This window comes from Rhodnius prolixus, unplaced genomic scaffold (assembly GCF_049639745.1).
Source record: "Rhodnius prolixus isolate KJV_2025 unplaced genomic scaffold, Rpr scaffold_1, whole genome shotgun sequence".
Lineage (NCBI taxonomy): Eukaryota > Metazoa > Arthropoda > Insecta > Hemiptera > Reduviidae > Rhodnius > Rhodnius prolixus.
Window position 1 is genome coordinate 10,583,146 of NW_027411581.1, and position 16,965 is coordinate 10,600,110.

The 16,965-nt window shown below is 31.8% G+C and overlaps 2 protein-coding genes across 2 annotated transcripts; one reads left to right on the forward strand and one right to left on the reverse strand.

Moving 5' to 3' along the window:
* The first annotated feature begins 687 nt into the window (after nt 1-687).
* On the forward strand, nt 688-12,599 carry LOC141446020 (kelch-like protein 5). The gene is made up of 12 exons (XM_074112362.1): nt 688-872; nt 995-1,187; nt 1,256-1,419; nt 1,525-1,883; nt 2,289-2,405; nt 2,491-2,586; nt 4,204-4,387; nt 4,472-4,652; nt 6,806-7,021; nt 8,475-8,687; nt 8,766-8,937; nt 12,200-12,599. The coding sequence occupies exons 2-12, from the start codon at nt 1,141-1,143 to the stop codon at nt 12,254-12,256; spliced, it is 1,806 nt and encodes a 601-aa protein (XP_073968463.1). The 5' UTR covers nt 688-872; nt 995-1,140; the 3' UTR covers nt 12,257-12,599.
* LOC141446278 (uncharacterized) lies at nt 12,261-16,855 on the reverse strand. The gene is made up of 4 exons (XM_074112814.1): nt 16,699-16,855; nt 14,969-15,136; nt 14,698-14,852; nt 12,261-12,683 (listed from the first exon to the last, which is right to left on the reverse strand). The coding sequence occupies exons 1-4, from the start codon at nt 16,753-16,755 to the stop codon at nt 12,659-12,661; spliced, it is 405 nt and encodes a 134-aa protein (XP_073968915.1). The 5' UTR covers nt 16,756-16,855; the 3' UTR covers nt 12,261-12,658.
* Between the last annotated feature and the right edge of the window lie 110 nt (nt 16,856-16,965).

Consider the following 16,965-nt stretch of genomic DNA (forward strand, 5'->3'; position numbering starts at 1 on the left):
TTGCATTACGTGTTGCAACGAGTGGCCAGACTGCAGAATTAATCCGTCAAGGCCGTGGGGCTAAATAAATTCACGATACTTAAAATACTTTCTTTTAGGTGTATACAGCACAACATATCCTACCTTAATATTCATTTAGGAGCTCGTGCTCTGTTTCAGAGCTCTTAGATTTTAGGACTGTAACATTTTGGGAGTTAACGAAGAGGATTTAATGAGGTGTACAATTGAAATTGGAAAAGAAAGAATGATTAATTAATAGCTAAAAGAAATCTACCAGTTGTCTACGTCCATTTGATATTTTATTTAATGCATTGCCAAAGACGCTTATACTGCGGTTGATGATTTGACAGACTTAGTACTAAGTTACTAAGTGCTGGAGACAGAGGAGTCTCCAGACGTCAGAGGAAGATGTCACACAAGAAGAAGGGGCGACATTCTGTTAAATGAATAATCGGGTTTAAGAGGACTTTTAGTCTATTTAGTGAGAATAGAAGATGAAAGGAACTTATGATATAGTCAAAATTTGACAATATTGAATTTGTATATGTACAATAAACTTGTGTCATCCAATTGTGATTGCGAGGGAGGTGGAAACTTCTACACCTCCCTATTCACTCTACAGGTAAAGTTCACTACTAATACTACCTACCAGCTGTGGACGATGAGTCATTGCTACAGCGCGCTATCTAGTTGCAGCTTGCAGATGCAACCCGGATTTTTCAGACTCAGTTCGACTGCCGATTGTTGGGTAGGTTAATGTCGGAGAGCTGATGGCGACGGCAGGTGAGGGGCGAAGGTTAACATAGCAGGAAGTCGCAGCGATGTTCTTATTTCGAATCTCAAAATTAATACATTTAAATCTTTTTACTCTTGTACGTTTATTAAAAACATAAAACTAAACAAAAAATTTCTTATCAAAAAGTCTTACAATAGTTAGTTTGGTTTTTACTAACCAAAGACCTAATTACTAAAAGAAATTACACTTTTTTTAAAGGAATGGACTGTATTTTAAGATTTCATCCAGATTTTATTATGCACTTTGAGAGGGTGTGTAAAACATAAATATTCATGTATTTAGAGAAAAGGTATGTTATCTAAAGTTTCCGTCCGGGTTTTCGACTACAAGAGTTCACGCTGAAAATGGCAAATTCGATTAAAGAAAAAGCTGACAAAAATATTAAAAACAGGTATGCTGTATCTTTAAATTATTTAGTAAAACATCCTTGCTTGACGTTTATTTATGTATGTATTTTAGAATTCCTGGTGACATTCCAAGTAATAGTTCATCGGAATCCAGTCTGTGCAGTATATCATCTCATGATGAATTCTTCAAGTCAAGGAATCATGCTGATTTAAATCTAATGAAAATGTACAAACATTTTCTTCTAAACCAACTAACTGATGTAACATTAATTGCAGGTTAGATTTAAGAATTTTTTTTTGTTTTTAACCCTTATAAATTTATTAAAATTATGAAGTGAGGAAAGCAGTCGCACTTTTAGTTCTAATTCAACTTTTTTTCAGGTGAAACTACTGTACGTGCCCACAGACTAGTGTTAAGTTCTGCATCAGATTATTTCAGTGCTATGTTCACTGGAGATCTGGTTGAATCGAGGCAAGAGAAAATTGAGTTGCATGGGGTTTGTGGAGTGGCCCTTAAAGATCTTGTGAACTATTGCTATACTGGGCAGGTAGAGCTACGAGAAGATTCAGTTGAAACCTTGCTTGCTACAGCATCACTACTTGGTCTGAATAAAGTGGTCGAAGCTTGCTCAGGATTTCTAAGGCAACAATTAGATCCTTCAAATTGCATTGGCATTGCTCTTTTTGCTGATTCAAGAAACTGTCTTGACTTAAGAGATGCAGCTATTAAGTTTATAGCCGTAAGTTAATTTTTGTTTTGTTTTTAGTACATGCCACAAATCCGTTCTTTCTCGTTCATTATACTACTTCAAATTGTTGGTAGGTTTTAAAGGGCCATGAACTTCAGCTAAAAGGGCCTTTTGCTGGGGTACACTTAATATCTTTACTGAATTGGCAAACATTTACAGACAAGTGGGTCCAGTTATTTATTGGCTGGTAAGAATTCAATCCCCTTTACCAGCCTGAATGGTTGTAACAAATAAATAAAAATGAACATCATATTTGTAGATACTTAGACTGAGTTGTTTGTGAAAAAAAACCCCTTGTAGATAATTTTTTGTCCAGTTGAAAGTAGAAGGAAAAGGAGCAAAAGAAATTTTTGAACATAAACTTGTGTATTTCATTAAGTAACTCGAAACTTACAGGAACATTTTGTGGAAGTGTTAAAGAATCAAGAATTCTTAACGTTACCCGCAGTAGAAGTGGCTAAATTACTAAAGTCAGATGAACTTAATGTCCCTTCGGAAGAAGATATATTTTATGTAAGTTAATATCCATTAGTTAAAATGAGCTTTTTTCAAGTTAGCAATTAATTTTCAGCAGAAAATTAACTTTATTTAATTTTAGGGTGTGATGTCTTGGGTTGAATATGATAAAGATTCAAGATCTAAAGACATTGCCAATTTATTGCAGTGTGTAAAACTACCTCTTCTTTCGCCTTCGGTAATGTATACTTAATATTTTAATCACATTATACAAGATTTAGAGTATATTGAAATATTAACTATACTATTTATTGATAGAGATTAGAATTGATATAAAACATGACATAAATAGTGTCGCAAGTAAAAGAAAGTCCCAGTACGTGTCCTTTCACAGATAACTTTCATTCTAAATTTTTTGAATGGTAACATGACATACGATAACTGTTTGATTTCTCTTATATAATTGTGGATTTATGAAATAATCAGATGATTATATAAGGATTTTAATTAGGATGCCATTGAGCTTGTTCTACTTCTACTATCAATATTACGTTATTAATTTAATAAAGTTTGTATTTTTTGTACTTAATAATTTTTGATAATTAAGACAGTAGATATAAAATAAGTGGCCTCATCGGACATGTTTCTTTCAGCCCCTGTCTAATGAAGGCGCGAAAAAATCATATAATAAGATCATGTTGTTAACTACCAAGGAGAAGTTTGAGAAAATGCAGCGCTAGTTTATGCATGGAAGTAATGGACATTTAATTCCAGTTCAGATGGAAATTACTCTCGAGCCCACATCTGATCAGTTTAAGGTTGAGGAAGAAATCCTTAAAGAGGTGGAAGACTCTGGGCATCGGGATTCTCGAGACCTGATTATCCCCTTCCGGTCAGTAAAATCGGCCTTAAAGCTCTGAACACACGCGTTATCAATAGAAAATGAGTGCCTTGACTTTTGAATATTTGGCGCAAAAACAAAAATACTCTAATTTGGGAGTCATGCAGAGCATGTTGACGTTGTAGATAACGGCCAACATCTTTTAAGCAAGGGGGCAACCTCATGATTAGTGGCCAGAACCTTTTGTTCGTTCTTTACGAATAGCTTAAGGGAAAAAAATAAAACAGTGGTTTGGAACAACTTCTTAATACTGAAGGAGAGTAATTTTATTTTTTTTTAATGATTTAAGGCGCGTCAAGAACTGAGGTTAATGGGGCCCGGAGTTTTTTTCGGTCACTGCCGGCCTCCGGACAGTGTTCTCTCGTTGCAGACAACATTATCCATCACCGGACAGTGAGCTGTAAAAAGCTCCTAGGAAGAGAAAATCTAAGGGTCAGTAGCTGGATTCGTACCCGGAACCTCCGCGTGGGAATCCAATACGCTAACCTCATAGCTAATCCCTTCCCTCAGAGTAATTAATATTGTCCATTCATTTACAGCCGGAATATACCTGAGCAAATTTAGGCTGTTAATGGCATTATTTACCGAGGCTTTGAGGACACGAACACTTTGTAAAGTCGGGCCTAGTATGTGACAACTTTTCCACCGTGTACACTTGCTAAGAAAATTTGTAATGATTTATTTTCATAAATATTTTTTTAAAAAAATTAGAATTTCAAGATGAATCTGCCAATGTTTTCAACTCCATACGCCTCGTGCCTCCTAAATATTTCCAAAAGGGGGTAACCTCTTGGTCAAACAAGCTCGAAAATAATTTAATCACTGTTATGTCTTTACTTAGACTCTTTAGTCTATTTATTTTGGAACTGTTAGTGCATGGAGAATGTCCAATCACTTTTATAGTTTTAGGCTAAAATCTTAACAGTGCAATAAATATAGTGATTTTGAGTTTAGTTCCTTGCCGATGTTGTTGAACCGTGGATAAAAGACAATGCCGAGACTCTTATTTTACTGATGGAAGCTTTGAAATATCATTTACTTCCTGAAAGAAGATCCGACTTCTATTCATGGCGAACTGTTCCACGCAAGTCTACGATTGGCTTGTTATACGCTGTTGGAGGAATGGATGCTAATAAAGGTTAGTCTGCTGAACAACTTAGGTTAATTTCTTAGAAGTTTCCTTAGCTTCTGATTTTTTTTTTTTACTTTATTTCATATAAAGCCGGAGCAACAAGTATAGAAGTATATAATGCCAGGGAAGATAAGTGGTCAACTGTTGGTTCGATGGGTGGAAGACGATTACAGTTTGGAGTAGCAGCTCTTGATAGAAGACTGATAGTAGTTGGTGGGCGTGATGGACTTAAAACACTTAATTCTGTAGAATGGTTTAACCTTGAGACTAGGTGATTTCTTTAAATGTTTTGTTTTGCTTGGTCCTAGATTGATTAGGACAGCCTTATTTTAATTTAAGCTTAAGTACATTTTCTATCGAAATTCGTTGAAGATTATTTAGAATTTCTAAATGTCCTCCTAGTCTACAACGTTGACAATTACTTTGGAGAACGTATTTCCATGTTCTGCCAACAGCATGCTCTTCCAGATCTTAATTTTAGCAATATATCTTTCTTCGTCCCACTCTTCGATGACCCTCCCCAATCTTCCTCATCTCAACACTATATTTCTCTCTTCGCAGTACATTCCCTAAATAAGATGTTTTTCAGCACTTGATGACGATAAATAATAAGTTCACTGAACTCAATGTAATAAACATTAGAACATAATTTATATTGAAAATTTTATTATTGGATTTGAAATTTTATAATATATTGATTCAAGTTTTAGATTATTATGTAACTAGTATTAAGGTAATTTTTTATTTTTACAAAATATAACTTTTTTTTTTTGCTTTAACGAAAAATTCCACTATGTTTTCTTATAAATAATATATTTACGAAAACATATTGCAGTTTTAAACTGAACATTTTTATATCGGGCCCAATCAGTGTAAAAAAGATTAACCAAACAGCCATATTTGAGTTGTGGGGTGAATGAAACCAATAAAAGTTGTATTGGAAATAATTGGAAAGGGGAAGAATTACTTGAAATTTTTTTGATGAAGAAGTAGTGAATCAAAATTTCCATATAAGTGACAGGTATCTGCATAGATCAAAAATGGATAATTATAAAAAAAATCGGAAGAAACTGTGTTTTTCTTCAGTAAAAATATAGCGAACATTTTTCATAGTCTAGTTAGTTACATAGTTCTCCAGATACAAGAATTAATGGAAACAATAACTGAAAAAGAAAACTATCTAATGTTATAATTATTGTTGTTTCTGTAAATTGGATATTGATCCGTTTTTTATTTAAAAAATAAAAAATGAAGGGTTGGGCTCCTTCTAACTTTAAGATATAGTGCTTCATGTAATTCTAATCTTAATTTTGGCGACTACAATCGAATCAGTTTCTACCACAAACAGGATAATAAGTTTTGTTTTTTTTTTCTTTAAATATTGATATCATGTTTTTCTCTTTAACTGATCTTGATGTTGAAAATGTGGTTAGATCCGTAGTGCTAAAAAAATATCATTGATTTTATCTGACGTAGGAAATATGTTTATTGCATCTCTGATCGTTTTGGGACTTCATCCTTCTCTCAGGAAGGGATACAATAAACCTGCATGCTACGACGTTTCTACATCAATGATCTTGATGTAGTTGTCGTTGCAGAATCAACAGTTATTTCTTCTCTTTTCACTAAATCATATTTTCTGTGCAGCTGTATGTTGTGTAAAGGCAGTCTAATGGAAACTTTATTCTCTTTATACTGTAGTTAAGTCAAATGTAAAAAAACTAACGCTTCAGCTGAAGTATTTTCCAACTCATTTAGTGATCAGTCTTTTTGAGTTATTTAATCATTGGTATTAGTAAATAAATTAACTTTGATAAAGCCTTCTTTCTTTTTACAGGATTTTTTTTAAGGTGCTCATTCTTATCTTTGAGTGCTTTCTAGCTATTGACATCATAACACTAATTTCATAAAACTGTTCTAACTTTTCCATGCATGTTCTCTCCCTTTACTTAGAAATATCATCATTTTTGTTTTCACCAAAAAACATCTTTTGTGGTTACTAAGTTGAGTAAGTTAATCTGCTTCCTCTTTGTTAAAGTTTTTACAACTTTTATTCTCCATAGATTCTTTAAAAGAAACGAAAAATTGTTCCAATTTATAAACATCAGTTATCATGTTAATAAGCGAAAAGCAATGATAAATAATCAGTTTACCCGTTGGTTTTAAATGAAAGGAATACAGTTAAACGGAATGGAACCAGAAAATTTAAGAGAAGTGATATTGAGCAGCATCATTTGAACCAGTTTACCTTAATCCAAGTTTAAATTTGCCCAGATAGTGTCTAAATCCCGTTTAGTACATCTGAGTAAATGTATATACTTTTTACATCTGTCTATTCTATATCTGGCCCACATTGGAGATAATCCACATCTTTAATAATTTTCTTTAAAAAAATAATAAACTATTGTTTAATGTTGCCTGTAGGATATGGTCATCTCTGGCACCAATGTCTACACATCGTCATGGGCTTGGTCTTGCCCTAATCTCAGATTCAGGCCCATTATACGCTGTTGGCGGTCATGACGGTTGGTCTTATTTAAATACAGTTGAGCGCTGGGATCCTGAAACAGGTCAGTGGTCTTATGTGGCTCCTATGACAACACAACGATCTACTGTTGGATTAGCCGTTCTCAATAATAGGTACACAAATTATTTTATGGATTGGGACTTTAAATAAACTTTCCATCACTTTTTTTTTTATCTCTAACTGAAAAATTTCTCAAAATTTCGAGTTTGTTCAAAACACATCTTGCAGAAACAAACTTTCTGGCTTAAAAGTATTTTTTCCTTTGAAAAAATAACTAGACATGATATATTATTATTTTAAAAAGTTATTGATATTTAATCAGTATGAGCTTTAAAAAAAAAAATAAAAAAAATTCTTTGCATTGAAAAATTCAGTAGTCAGTTCCCTTTTTCAAAATTTCCAGTACATATTCCAAAATTTTCTTCGGCATTCTTATTTCGCTGCTTTCCTGTTCACTGTCGACGCCTTGAATGGTTTCACGCTAGATTTTCGTCACTAATCCATTTTTTTTAAAATTTCATTTCAAACAAGGAAAATGAGTAGAAATGTGCCTTGGTCGTAGGCGCCACAGTAGCTGAGCGGTTAGAGGCGAGACCTGCGAAGCTAATATGTATTGTGGTACTGGGTTCAATTCCCGGTCTTAGGCCTTTGATTTTATTTAATGGTTAATAAAAGAAATTTACAGTAAAGTATGTTTGCTAGTTGCCTCCGTCCACGACCTCTAATTGGTAGTTGGACGTTAAGCCCCGCCTGAAAAAATAGGCGATTACTTTACTTGGTCGATTTAAAGGTCCTTCTTAGTGCTCTTCCATGGATAATGGCTTGTTCAGATTAATTATATAAAGTATGCGAAATTCCCTTCATTCTTATAGGGGCCTGCAATTCGAAGTTGAGAACCTCGTAAATAGTTGTATTTTCAGTTTTCATTTGGTACATGCTGGCATTAGATCTCCTTGAATTAACATAATACGTTAACCGTTAACCATTTTCAACAAAATTCGAGGTACATTGCCATATACAACAAATGCCATATACACAATTGTGAGGCTAGGATATTTTCCTATTGTTTCGCATTTTTCTATGTCTGACAAACCAAAGTTTCCAATCCATAGAACATCCCAGCATAAACATCTATGAATCTATCCTGTTCTTCTCAAAAACCTTGAGTAAATGCTCAAATTTTCTTGCCTGCTGTACTAAATATATTCGTAAGTGCCTTTTAAAACATCCTGTGGTAGTTCGAATTGATACTAATGTCTTCCAATTTAGAATGTAAGTCACACGTCATCGTTACATTTCTAAATCTAAATCGAAACCGTCATTTATTTGCGACATTTAAGTTCCTTCCAAAAGGTCTTACTCTTCATTTTATTTTTTTTTACACTTAAGTAAATATTTATATAATTAGGAGTTTGTGAATAATCTAAAAGTTTAATAGGACGTCTCTATTTATCTCTTAATTTTTTTCGAGTAGCGCTTGAAAATGTTGTCTTTTATATTTAAGGAACTTAAAATCATAAAAAAAAGAAAAAAAAAAGATTTACTAATGAAGCTGACTTTTTTGAGGTTGTACGCTGTTGGAGGCCGAGATGGAGTTTCTTGTCTTAGGACCGTAGAAGTGTATGACCCTCATACAAATAAATGGACTAACTGTTCGCCTATGAGTAAACGAAGGGGTGGCGTAGCTGTAGCAGTTCTTGGTGAATGTTTATACGCCCTTGGTGGACATGACGTTCCTACTACTAACCCTTCAGCAGCTAGATTCGATTGTGTTGAAAGGTTTTATTATCATTCAGATTATTTAGAGTTTTATAATTTCTTAATTTTTGATTAATATATTAATTTTGTTAATTATAGATATGACCCTAAAACTGATACATGGACAAACGTGGCTTGTATGAGCGTAGGACGTGATGCTATTGGGATAGGTGTACTTGGAGATCAGCTGTTAGCCGTGGGAGGTTATGATGGCCAGTCTTACCTTAGGCTGGTGGAAGCCTACAATCCGTATTATAATACATGGACCCAAGTATGTGTACTATTCGTTAAAAACAGTAATTTTTCAGCATTTTTTTTTTTTAATAAATCTGGTCACTATTCTCGATGCATGTAATGGAATTGGAAACGTGATTGTCCATTCCTTAGATCGGACAAATGTTTTTAGAAACTTGTGCGATTCATTCCGTTGATACAGTAGTGAAACATGGGAATTAATTTCAAACCGTTTGTTGTCGGAGATCAGTAACATTTCAAAGAACAATTTCTTCTTTTCTTCAGCATTCCTTCTTTTTTATTTAAGTTTATCAATGTCCAAAAAATCTTTACGGTTATTTACTTGGTTAAATTGCATAATAAATTCTGCATAGCTGTTTACACTTACTTACTTTTTTATATACTGTTCTTTAATTAACACGAATCATTTTTCCTTACTATGTTCAATAACTAAATTCAGTTAACTATATTAAATGCGAATGCTTACAATCAATCAAACCATTTGTGGTTCGGGCGGAAATTTACCTTTATACAATCGCTTTAATTCTCATAACAGCTGCGGCCTTAACAGAATATGTAGAATCTCTTGTAGATCTGCCGGAAATTCTTATATTAGCATTAGTTTACCCCTAAAGAGCTGCTCATCTTTTTTCGTCCATAATTACTTCTCTCTTGAGTCCCCTAAACATGTTTGGCATCCTTATTAAAACTGTCCAGTAGGATCGTCAAAAAGTGCACGAATGAATCAGATAAACTTCTACCATTAAAAATTAAAAGATTTTAATCATAACACAATTTAAGCAAAATTTGTCTATTGGCATTCAAAATAGGTCTTTTGAAATTCTTGTAGAACTGAACAGACAACCTTTAGGTAACATTTCTTTCTGAACTATGTGGGCATTCGCTAACCTCAAATTAATGTCTCCAATTAAAACGAATTTATGATAAGGAAAATCATTTAATAAATTATATACAGCAATAAATTACACTGGTATCCCAACAATACGAGGTAATATAAAATAATGTTTAGAAAATTACAGTATTTTACATTATGAACTTTGCTACCCTGATTAAAAGTCCATTTAGTGATGTTATAATAATAATAACTCTTTTTCGTGCTACCTTGAATTTAATGATTATTGTTCATAAGAGGTGTATAAAGTTCAAAAAATATCTATCAAGCGACAGAAATTGAAGATATTTTATTTAACACGTGGAATTTAGTCCAGCTGGGTCATTCCATGTCAAATCAACACGGGGTCAGAACCTCACCATCTCGGATTTTCTTGAAATTTGGCACATATGTACTATTGGTATAGACTTGGAAAAATATGAAATTTTACTGTGATATGTCAACTGGTTTATGAGTTACATGGCTGTAAAGTTGCCAAAAATGGGCTGAAAAACAGGGAACCCCGTGTTTTTGAATTACTGTAGAAGCTTTCCTAATTGAGCTACAGACTTGGGATTGGTGTCATTTTATAGCATATATAATGCCCTTTCCTGTGATATGCGACACCATATGCGTTAGGATAAATAAAGTTTGTTAAATTTAAATTTAAAATTTAAATTTTAAATTTTTTAAAAAGTACATATTTTAAAATTTTAAAATTAATTCCATGAATAGCTAGTAGTAGACTAAAGCTCCAATCCGATTAATTCAATTCTGAATTCATGTTAATACAATAATGCTAATAATAATTCCACTAATAAGTCCAAAGTAAAACATACTGTTAAGTAATAGGATCTCTTTAATATTTTAAGCTTGAAAAGGCGTCATTTGTTTGTCATGCATCACTTTCTAGTAGGACATATGTAAGTTCTTCCAGTCAGAGTCACAGGATCAATTTTTATCAAAACATCCACTACTGAGACCCAAAGAATATCGGCATTTCTTGGATGCGAGATGATTTAGAGGGTCCAGCTGGATGAGGAAAAGTTACTTTTACTTCATCAAGTTCTTCATTTTTCTCTAAAACATATCCAAGCCAAGCCACCAGTTTCTTTATAGACTACACTGATATACAACCTGATATGGCGGCTAATTTTAGATTATCAGGGAATTTTGAAACTTCCATTTCGCAAGCTTCTGAGTTCATAGAAAAGTTTTTAACCAATATTTTGGATTTACTTCTGGGAATGAAAGCATGGTATTGCTGTGTTCCTTTAATAGCCAATGCTTGAGCAAACCGATTTTTTAAAAAACACTCAGATTCAGCATAGTCTTCCTGGGTTGAATATGCAAAGTCTACGTAGGTGATGTTTTCTACTGCCCACTCAAAAAGTTGTAGTGAAGTTTGGATTTGATTTCCATAGGGTGGTTGCAAACTAGCACGAGCTGCCAGTCTCTTTACCGAACCCCCTACTCCATCACAAGGCCCTTTGCCGACTTAAACCAACTTAAAGAGGCTGTTATCTCACCCAAAGAAGACTGTTCTTGGACAAAGATATTGAATTGAATTATTTTTGTATAATTTGATTAACTGCATAATTTCATTAAAATAATATATTATAATTAATATGAATAATTACTGTAATCATAATTATTAATTCTAAAAATGATTTCAAAATCAATATTTTAAATCTTAATAATTATTAATTATGATTCATTGATTCATTATTACTATTTTCAAAAACACAGGGTTCCCTGTTTTTCAGCCCATTTTTGGCAACTTTACAGCCCTGTAACTCATAAACCAGTTGACTTATCACAGTAAAATTTCATATTTTTCCAAGTCTATACCAATAGTACACATGTGCCAAATTTCAAGAAAATCCGAGATGGTGAGGTCAAAAATGGTCTTTTTTTGTGTTGATTTGACATGGAATGACCCAGCTTTTTAATAACATGTAAATCAAGAAAGAAATACATAAAGGAATACAAATACATTGATTAAATTATTAAATTTATTAAAACAAAAATTACACTCTATCTTTGGTTCTTAACAACTAGCTGTCTGAAGGGTTGTCAGATTGCAAGCTAAAAATTAATTTAAAAAAAATGATTTTTTCCTTAGTTTAGCTGTTGTCACATTTTTGAATTAATGAAATTACTCTCATTATTTCAATGTATTTATAAAACATAATTTTATTATCTTAGAAATAATCACACTCTCTACATATTCAGGTATACACAACATACATATCACTCACACTTCTTTGTACCTCTAAAAGTAAAACTCGCCTACTTTTTCAGTCAGGTTTAACGCCTGCCAATTTAGGTGCGTGAATGGGTCGAATTCTTTACTCCACATGTTATATTAAATTGTTTTTTATTAAAAGTTTATATGATATTGCAGGTAGCCTCACTCAATACGGGAAGAGCTGGGTCATGTGTGGTTTCCATAAAAACTTAATAAATTTTATGTAAAAAGAATCATTTATTATTAAAATCTTTACTGTCGCATTATTTATATAATATTTTTACATGATTATTACAGATTTTACATATTTTTATATTCTTACTTGTAAAAATAAATTACTATTCCACTTACTTTTAAAGTGCCATAATTCTTTTTGTTCAACATTATTGTTTTTACATAATTTTCAAACTCAAAGGTAATCAACAAAATATGTTTGTTTATTAAATGAAACGAAGTAATTATTGTGTAAAAAAAGTGTTATGTATATATTTTTATATATAATTTTTTCTTTTTTACATTTTATATACAATTATATAAATAAATATTTATTTATTGCTGTAATCTTTTAATGTAATGTATCCTTTGTTGGAATCACTTAAAAGAAAAAATCTTTTACTACTCGTTATTCTCTTTTTGAAATCTAAAATAAAAAAAAAACAAGGTCTGATATGAAATAATTTTTTGGCTTTTCTTTGTACAATATTTCATTTATAAGTAAAGTAATTGCCAATTTTTTCAGGCGGGCTTTACGTCCAACTAACAATTAGGTGTTGTGGACGGAGGCGACTAGCAAACATTTCTTTTATTAACCTTTAAATAAAATCCAATGCCTAAGACCGGGACTCGAACCCAGTACCACAATGTATTAGCTTTGCGAGTTTTACTCTTAACCGCTCGGCTACCGTGGCGCCTCTATTTCATTTATATATCTAATTATATGTCAAACGTGTGATTTTTAATGATAGTTTATTCTCTCTCTCTCTCTCTCTCTCTCGATTTTAACAATATTTCTAGGATAAAAATTGGTAACATTGATCTACCTTATGTGGATTCTGCTAAGTTTTTGGGAGTTACCTTCAATAGCACCTTAACTTGGCATAATCATGTGGGTGATGTTGTCAATAGAATGAACAAAGCTCTGTATCAACTGAAGTACCATAAAGAAATCTTGCCTGTGTCACTAAGAAAGCAGTTGGTTCAAACACTCATCCTCCCGCATGTAGATTATTGCTGTCTTGTTTATTTGGACCTGACTTCAGAACTGAATACAAGGATACAAAGAGCTCTAAACTCGGGTGTTCGTTTCATTTTTGATGTCAGGAGAGATGAACATATTACTCCTTATTACCATCGTCTGAACTGGCTAAATGTTGAATACAGAAGGCAATATTTTTTAGGTGCCTTTATTTATTTTCTGTTCAAAAATAGAGCACCAGATTATCTGTATTCACTATTTAGTAGCAAAGAACAGTTACACTTGAGGACCACTCGACAAGTGGATACAAAGTTGTACACGCCCACACCTAGGACTGCAACCTATCAAAATTCTTTTTATTTAAAAGCTTGCAGGTTATGGAACTCACTTCCGATTGGTTTGCGTGCAAAGTCTGTCAATACGTTTAAACCTCATTTATACGAACATCTTATCAAAAGTTATCTAAATCAGTGATTTATTATTAAAGTTATTATTATCATTACTATTATTACTTCTTTGTTCCAATTATTATCTTTATTTTGTCATGTTTTCCTCTACTTATTATCACTATCACTATTACTATTATTATTGATATTATTGTTATTAATGTTACTATTATCATTATATAATTATTATATTGTAAGCAGTAGACCTATTCTTTTCTTTTAAGTTAACATTTTTATTTATGTATTTATTTGTGTATATATTTAAAACGGAAATGGAATTTTAGTTTTATTTTTTATCTTTTTGTTTTACTCTGTATATATTGTAAATATTAATTTGGCAGCAACTCAGAAGAGAAATTTTAGTTTATTAAATTTATGTATATACTTTTTGTTGTCCTTAAGGGACTAATGTCCCAGGACATTAATAAACGTATTTCTTTCTTTCTTTCTTTCTTTCTTTCAAAGTACACGCACTCATTTCTTCATACAACATGCTCCTCATGAGGAATGTATCAGTATAATTAATTATTATTTTGTAATAGGAAAAAATCACTGAAGATGTTTTTTTAAATTAAGGCACCTCAAAATCTGAAACCATCTGTATTGACAGAAGACTCCTGGATTGCGGGTTATTGAAGCTGCTAGAAATAGATAAATCTAATGGCAAGATATCTAAGGGAACTCCGCGTAAGAGTCAATACCGCTATATATATATATACAAAGTCAAAAAATGTAATAAGCGTTTTGTTTATTTTAATTAAATAACAGGATTCTAAAACAAAACGTAAATTTTTGAGTTAAACCCTATTTTTAACTGCATTAGGCAAAATTTGTTTATAATTTAGATAAAAGTTGAAATATTTGTTTCTTTAAATAAAAAGGTACATATGTATATCAAGCCGCTTGTCAGTGTTAGATGAAAATTCATTAATGGTTTTATTTCTCAACAGCAACTTTCTAACAAATACTTAAATATCCTGCCCTTAGTGATGATATATGAGCGATATATTTACTTCTCGGCATCGAATCCTTTATCCAAGGTTGTACTTAAAGATCGCAGAGTATTTTTAAGTTCTTTTACTTTATTTTTTATATTTTCCACTTTTTCAAATATACTGTCATAAGTGCCATTATAATTAGTAACGTCTAAGTCATTGTTTTGGTCACTCTGTAAAATATTACAAATTTTTATTACTTTCTTGCAAATTGAATATTTTCCAATTAGTTTTGAGATTAATGCAATGAAAAAATTTTGAAGATTCATATTTCTAAAATAAAGCTTACTTCTGAACTCTCTGAAGAATTTTTTGGAGAAGCTTTTGGCAAAAGAGAGGCGATACCTGCTATTTTTTCTGATATATTTTTTATGGATGCTGAAATATTCAAAAAAGATTCTTCTAAGTCTGGTTTCTGAGTAACTGGTTCTTCTGTCTCAGCCTCAAGGCTTAATACCTAGACAATTACAGTAGAATAATTTTATATATAATGAAAATAAATATTAGGTGGAAAACCTTTGAACAAATTAAGTTAAAAACAAATCTTAATAGGACCTTATGAGTAATATCTTAATAAGAGATTTAGTTGGATTCGACTTCCATTGCCATTCTTTCTGTTTCTTGTTCAACAATATTCCTGTTTAAAGGAATATCTATTTTAATTTCTGGTTGGAAAAATGATAAGAGTTTGGGTCAGTTGGGCTGTTTTATGTACATGGGCGTTGGTAAAGAATTTTTCAAAAAGAAAATATATTAGAAATTTTTCATTTTAATTTGTTTTGTAATGTTAAATTCCATATTGATTCATGCAATCTGAATACCTGACATGATTGCAGGGTTCGTCCATTGGTTACAATTTAGTAGGAATTTTCTCTGTAAAAAATTACTCCGATTAGTTGACAGTTACTATGGTTACGAAATAAAAGTCAATGGAAAAGTAAATAAATTACGAAAGTATTAGCAGAACAAGTTATCCTCGCTACTATCTTAAAATGATCGATTTTACAGACTATCTTATGGAAAAGAACTGAAGATTAACATTTTACTGGCTTTTAATTCGAATTCTAGGCTATATATTTTTGTATGATTCTTGAGTAATATTCATTTAAAAATAATAAAGAACATTCAGATTTATGAGGATCGTATGCTGAAAGAGCATAGGTCTTAAAGAAGGAATTTGCCCAGTTGTAGTTCCCAAATGGCTCGGATTTGATTACAATTTGGCCGCCCTTACATTTTCTTTTTCTATGAGCTTATAACTGTTCTGGGGGTTGATCTAAACGTTTAAACGCACTATCTTAAATCTATGAGAACTGATGCAAGTTTTTTCGGTAAAATTCGACCTCTTTTAGAATAGAATAATCATCTGAATTAATAGCATGAAATGATGACAGTTTTATTATAAAATTTCAGTAAAGTTGAAAATTAAACCAGATCTTTTCAATTCCTCAGTAGACGATTTTTCATTTGATTAAGGAACTTCTTGAACAAGCAGGAAGAACGGTTTTGAAGAATAAATCCCAAAAATAAATGAAGCTGATAATAAACGGGCCAGAGAAATGTATTGTTATAAGATTAGGTAGAAAGCACAGTTTATTTGGGACAACTAGTCTCTTTTAGGCGTAAATCCACAAAAGAAAGCAACAAGATGGAAGGACGGGATTCATAAATTCGTTGGATCTAACTGAAATTCTAAGGCAAGGAGTAAAACTAAGTGGAGATGCCTTTGCCCAGAAATTGGCCTAATTCCGAAAAAAAAGGGTTTATTGGTTAAATTTTTTTTTACTAATTAAATTTTCAACACAAAGTCAAATTTTCAAATTGAAAAGTCAACTTCAATTATTTAATAATGTTGAATTGAATTGAATGTGTGTGAATAATTTTTTTGGAATAAAGGCTTTATTTATTCTTAATTTTTAAAATTTCACATTTATTAACAGCAACTTCTGAGAGTTAGTGATGATTAATTTCATTCCACCAATATATGTAATATGCACATACAAATATATAAAAACTTACCATTGCAGCCAAGAAAGAAATTTGCAAAATCACTATTAAATAGATTGTTTTCTTCATGGTGAATGCCTCTCCTCGTAGTTAATAAATATGACCTTCCTAAGATGTATATTAGATATTTCAGCAAATTTATGAATATATATGGGTATGTAGCCAGCGATAAACTTTTAATCTATCGTTTAATGTTTTTGTGATAATCTCTATCTATGATTTCTTTACTTTTATTTGGTATTATTATTAATTGTTGCCATTCTTGGAAGTTATCGAGTT

Coding starts and splice junctions, on each gene's coding strand:
- LOC141446278 (XM_074112814.1), bottom strand. CDS start 16,755: ATGAAGAAAACAATCTATTTAATAGTGATTTTGCAAATTTCTTTCTTG. Junction 15,137..16,698: donor TTTCTTTCTTGGCTGCAATG/GTAAGTTTTTAT, acceptor GTAATTGTCTAG/GTATTAAGCCTTGAGGCTGA. Junction 12,684..14,697: donor AAAGGATTCGATGCCGAGAA/GTAAATATATCG, acceptor TTTTTATTTTAG/ATTTCAAAAAGAGAATAACG.
- LOC141446020 (XM_074112362.1), top strand. CDS start 1,141: ATGGCAAATTCGATTAAAGAAAAAGCTGACAAAAATATTAAAAACAG. Junction 2,587..4,203: donor TACCTCTTCTTTCGCCTTCG/GTAATGTATACT, acceptor TTTTGAGTTTAG/TTCCTTGCCGATGTTGTTGA. Junction 8,688..8,765: donor AGATTCGATTGTGTTGAAAG/GTTTTATTATCA, acceptor TGTTAATTATAG/ATATGACCCTAAAACTGATA.